Source organism: Ostrea edulis, chromosome 2, assembly GCF_947568905.1.
Source record: "Ostrea edulis chromosome 2, xbOstEdul1.1, whole genome shotgun sequence".
NCBI lineage: Eukaryota > Metazoa > Mollusca > Bivalvia > Ostreida > Ostreidae > Ostrea > Ostrea edulis.
The window spans coordinates 38,341,337-38,346,891 of record NC_079165.1 but is presented as its reverse complement, the minus strand read 5'-3'; the positions used below and the strand labels follow the sequence as shown (position 1 = coordinate 38,346,891).

At 37.2% G+C, this 5,555-nt stretch overlaps 1 protein-coding gene across 1 annotated transcript; it reads right to left on the bottom strand.

Moving 5' to 3' along the window:
• Positions 1–2,911: 2,911 nt before the first annotated feature.
• LOC125680333 (uncharacterized) lies at positions 2,912–5,555 on the bottom strand. The gene is made up of 2 exons (XM_048919814.2): positions 5,421–5,555; positions 2,912–5,184 (listed from the first exon to the last, which is right to left on the bottom strand). Exon 2 carries the CDS (start codon positions 5,132–5,134, stop codon positions 3,455–3,457), a length of 1,680 nt encoding a protein of 559 aa, XP_048775771.1. The 5' UTR covers positions 5,135–5,184; positions 5,421–5,555; the 3' UTR covers positions 2,912–3,454.

Here is a 5,555-nt window from a genome sequence, read left to right as displayed (position 1 = left end):
TCTTAATTTTTTTTACATTGTAATTAGAGTAGAAGTCTTTAAAATCGTCATTTTAGAATTAGTGTATCTACTAAATATCGTCCACTACAGCCAGATACGCTTTTCATGTAATGGCAAAGAAATGGGAAATTCATAAAGGCGAATTATTTATCAGAATATCTTAATTGTTGAAGATAATGAATATTGCTAAATGTACAGTATATAAAGTAAAAGAATTTGGCTAATATATATATATATATATATATATATATATATATATATATATATATATATATATATATACATGTATATATATATACTTCTATCTCCAATCACTTTGGCTTTGTATTCAGGTGCTACTCACCTCATCTAAATATGTGCTACGTACAATATATGAGCTGAGGGAAATCACAGGACGTATATATGTTATTCGCTAAGCGGACTCGTTCTATGCAAGTTTGTTTTTAATTGAAGTCAGCATTTCACAAATTCTATGGTTGTTATAACGATCTAGTTCGTCAATACAACCTATCATTGGGTCAATAATTAGGCCGTTCTTGGCACATTGATTTTGACTACGGATAACTCCGTTTACCTGATCAGGATATAGGGCTCACGGCGGGTGTGACCGGTCGACAGGAGGTGCTTACTCCTCCTAGGTACCTGATCCCACCTCTGGTGTGTCCAGGGGTCCGTGTTTGCCGGACTATCTATTTTGTAAACAGTTCGTTATCTTCGCCTCTCATGTTGGAATGAAAGCATTAATTAGAATAGATTGGGGTTTTCAGCTCACCCTACCTGAAAGCTCAAGTGAGCTATTTCAATCAAACTTGGTATACTTAAATCATTCCTGGGTGAACAGGATTCAATTTTGTTTAAATGAAGGTCCATGCCCCGAATTTGAAAGGGGGGTAATCAAGAAAAGGCATAAATAGGGTAGGGTACTTTAAGCTACCTACCTACCTACTTACCCAGTCCTTGTTGTGCCCATGGGCACATAGGGCAAGGACTAGTTTCTTCCACACCTCTCTGTCTTTTGCAGTCTTTTCAATTTCACCCCAGGTCATGCCAACCTCTATCATTTCTGATTCAACGGTCCTCCTCCAGGTGGTCTTTGGACGGCCTTGCTTTCTTTTCCCATATGGAGTCCATCGAAGTGAGACCCTAGTGATGTTCTTGATGGGTTTCCTTAAGACATGCCCAATCCATCTCCAGCTGTATTTCATTAGTATGGTGCGTATGTCTGAGGATTTTGTTCTTGCATGTAAATCTTCATTTGAGATTTTTTTCAGGCCAAAATATCTTACAGATCTTTCGGAGACATGGTACTTTAAGAATCTTCTCTAAAAACACTGGGCCAGAAAAATTGAAATTTACATGAATGTTTCCTAACATAGTACAGATTCAGTCTGTTTAAATCATGGTCGCCGTGGGTAGGGTGGGACACAGTAGGGGATCAAAGGTTTACATGAAAATTGATAAGAATATTTTAGAATTTTCTTTTCAAGAATATTAGGACCATGATTATTCATGTTAAAATGCCTTTTCTTCCTATGGTATCTGATGAAAAGTACCATTCAGTATCTCTGCTAATTCTGCGCTAAGCCCCCATCCCCCCTTATCCTCTGAAGGCATGAAGTCCTCTAGAAATCTGATGTAGTTCTCATTCTCTCTCCATTCTCTCCTCTGCCTTTAATATCAGGTTCTAGATGAAATTTTCATAGGTGTCGGTATGATCGTCTCATCGCTCACATGATGAGCAATTTTCTGTCGTTTACTGAGCACTGGTATGACTGGAAAGTCTTGAGACTTCATGTTAAATAATCTCTTGGTCATATTAGAATTCAATATCAACTGATGTTGAAAAAATAATCGTCCCCATTCATCGTAATCTGCGCTAGCGGCTGCCATGTTGTCCGAGAAATTTTGGGAATCAGCACTTGGATTGCGGCCGTCAATCATGTCTCGTGGCGTGAAACTGAAAGACAATGCTTTACCCACATTATGGGAAATGACAAAATTCTGTACTTAGTCTACTAGTAGTATTTCCTCGCTTGTGGTGTAAGTACCGTCGAAGACAAAACATGAAGTATCTGTCTTTGTAGGATTGCACCAAACTGTCGAAGACATTGGCAACATCGTGCTGACGATCAGATCTATTGGTCATGGCGGCCCGTCATGTATATAAGGGTCAAAGAGTTTACCCAAAATAAACACATGCGGACAGAAAGAAACCATGAACGATAACTCAAGTTAAAAATATAACCGTCACAAATATAGGGTCGAAATATCAGTCCAAATTAGGGAATTTGAGTAAATTGATGACAAAATATCAAAACAAAAATGGTTGCTCTTACGGAAATCACGTTACACAAGCACGGATTGGTTAATGGAATCAAGTAAATTCTCTCAGTACGTTGATTTGAAAGAATTATAAATATAGCAAACCGGTGCCTTGATACATCTCTTTGTTGACTCAATCATGGGTCTACACTTGTTTGTCACATGTTTATATTTATCGTTTTCATCCACAACGGAATACTGAGAGATTTTGTAATGCTTTTGAATTGTGTAATGATAAAAGGTTGCAAGAAAAATGTTCCATTTCTGGGAAGTTGATCATTGTTTTCCTATAATCTTCAGTCGCGCTGGAGTCCTGAGAGTTGTGTTTATGTTTATGAAATGATGACAACCAATTTCATATATTACATGTGATATTGGGCATGTTGCAGTGGGTTAGAAACAGGGTCAGAACATTGTAGGATTCATGGCAGTTTCACTTAGTCAGAATTGAAATGACAGCATATGGGAGACGGGCGACTAATTTGAATAACGGCATTTAGTAATGTTTGTCATGGGTAGTTTCAATTTCCAACGTGGTAAATTAGCATACAAGTAATTTTGTTTGTAATTTACAATGAATTTCCCAACATTGTCAGTTTTAATATACTTTATTTAATAAGCTTCATTAAACATTTCATCAGAGGATTTGGGGCCATAATTCGCAAATATAGGAAAATTATCTGAAATGATCTTGATAGCTGAATTTTCTATGGATCAAAGTAACATTAAATCATAAATTATATCAATTAACTGATCCCCACATAGTGTAGTTAATCTGAACAGTTGATATTTTAAAACATTATACTATAAAGATTTGAAAGTTCACAGACAATGAATTTCTCTGATAAATCAAAGACACAAGAACAAACGATCGCTTAAAAAACCATGAATCTGACATGTTAATTCATTACAACAGTAATATCACAATTGTAAAGATTTAGACATTTTGTCTTCTATTGGCGAATCCTCACAAATAATAAAGGGAATGAACTGATCCCCGAGGCAATATTTCGGGGGAACAGGTAGTATCCTTATCAATGGACGCTAATTGTACATCTATCATGTAAGCAGTATGCTTAAGGTCTTTATTAGAATTCGATGTGTCCATGATAAATGTATTATTCTAACGTCTCTATTGGAGATATTTGAAAACATTTATCTGTCCACCTTTATAATTGGCTATCCAAAGTCTTCCATTCCTGTCCAAGCTCATGGCGCCGATCCCGTGGATTTTAGGATGCATGATGTACCCTATGAAAATTCCGTCCATATCCAGCAAGTGGACACAATTGTTATCCGTGTCCATGACCAGAAGTTGACAGTGGCTATCCGATATTATAAAGCTCGGAGAGAAGGATTCGAACTTTCCACTTTTCAAATTTCCTTTGTATTTCCATCGGAGTACTCCATCTTTATCTGTGACGACGACTTCGTTTTTGTTTGGATCAGATGCGCAGACATCCAGATTTTTATTTTCTTCCAACAAAATGTAGTATTTTCCGGGGGCATAGAGAGGTCGATGCTTGTCGTCGTATTGAATCTCTTGTGTTATTGTCGATCCCGAGAAGCGAGCAATTTTGACCTGGGTTTCATCGTTGCTTTCCATGGAGACAAGGAATTCGTCTGCCAATGTGCAGCATACTCCTACCGGCTTCCAATCAACAAATTTGATCACCTTTTCGGTTTTCCTCCCAGTGACCATGGAAACACTGCTATAACGAGGATCATATACAGCGTAAATCAAATCACCTTGTCTTGTCATGGCCAAGTTCGTAGGTCGTAGCCCTGATTCAGTGTCAACTTTTCTAATACCAACACCAGTATCTTTTAAACAAACCATTGTCTTGTTGTCACAATTTATCCACAGAGTGTTGTTATTCATACAGGCAAGATTGCAAATGTCATCAAAATTGGTTTCCATGGACTTGCAGATGACGGACCTGCTGCAAATAGTTCGCACTCTCTCTTGTTTTGCAGCAAACGCTTTCAGATTTTGCGTGATCTTTGAACTGAGATTGCCGAAAGTTCCATACATCGTATTTTCTTTGATTCTGGTGGAAGCAAATGATGGCATAGACAGAGAAAAATCAAAAGAAATACATTTTTCAGCATTATTTCTTATTTGAAACTCAAGAATATCTTGGAGGATGAAAGAATTGGCAAGTTTCTTAATTTGTTTCAAATGAACATTCAACGCTCTCAAGAGACCTTTGTTTTCCTGGATTTTTTCCTCTATTAGGAAAACATCACGATTTTTCATGTCATTGATTTCTTCAGAGAACTTCTGCACAGTCCTGTCAACTTCATTGTGTAATATAATCCCTTTCTGAACAACTGCATTTTGCATTTCATTATATTTTTTCTCAACGTCTTCCAGTTTCTGTTGCAATTTAGCAATAGCATTTTCAAGATTCTTGCATGTATTCTTTTCAAAATATTCGCTTTCTTTCTCTATTTCGAGCTTTTTTTGCTTGCATTTATCTTCCAGTTTTATAGCGGGATGGGCTTTGTGTTGAAGAGTTATGCAGTTAACACAAATTGGTACATCACATTTTGAGCAGAACAAATCGCATTTCTCAACGACATGATTAGCACAGTGTGGAAGAATTGTCTTTGATGCTCGAAGTTTGAAAGACACAACATTGTGCGGAAGTGCGGCCTTAGCGTTTATATGATGACCTATACAGTCTCCACAGAGATTGACGTCACAAATGCTGCAGTAAAGAGTTACTGCGTTGGTGCAGAGTTCACATTCTATCAAATGTTGAGCGAACACTATATCCGGGTCTTCCACCTCAAGACCGTCTGCCATTTGTATACTTCACACCAATTCCTAGGAGCTAAGTTCCATTATGATCATGCCTGAAAAATGTATAGTACGAGAAATTATTTACATATGAATTTCAAAAACTATCCATCATCTAGCTACACGTCATAAAGTATCGCAATCTGCCCCGAGTTATATTTTGCAAATGACTATAATGCGATTCCATAAAAAAAAAATTATAGTCGCTAACTGAGATACATGTACAAAGCTTGTGCTCCTTCGAAAAATTATAAGCTTACTGTCACATATATACCCTCTCTCTATCTCTTACCTGTTTGTTTGAGTTACCATTACATGTCTCGTGTCTGCGGTAACTAATCATAACCGCAAGCAAATGTGAAAAATGGTGACGGTGATAGAGTAAGTTATCTTTCTTTCCTGTTTCAGTGTATGGAGCGTGAAAAGC

Coding starts and splice junctions, on each gene's coding strand:
- LOC125680333 (XM_048919814.2), bottom strand. CDS start 5,134: ATGGCAGACGGTCTTGAGGTGGAAGACCCGGATATAGTGTTCGCTCAA.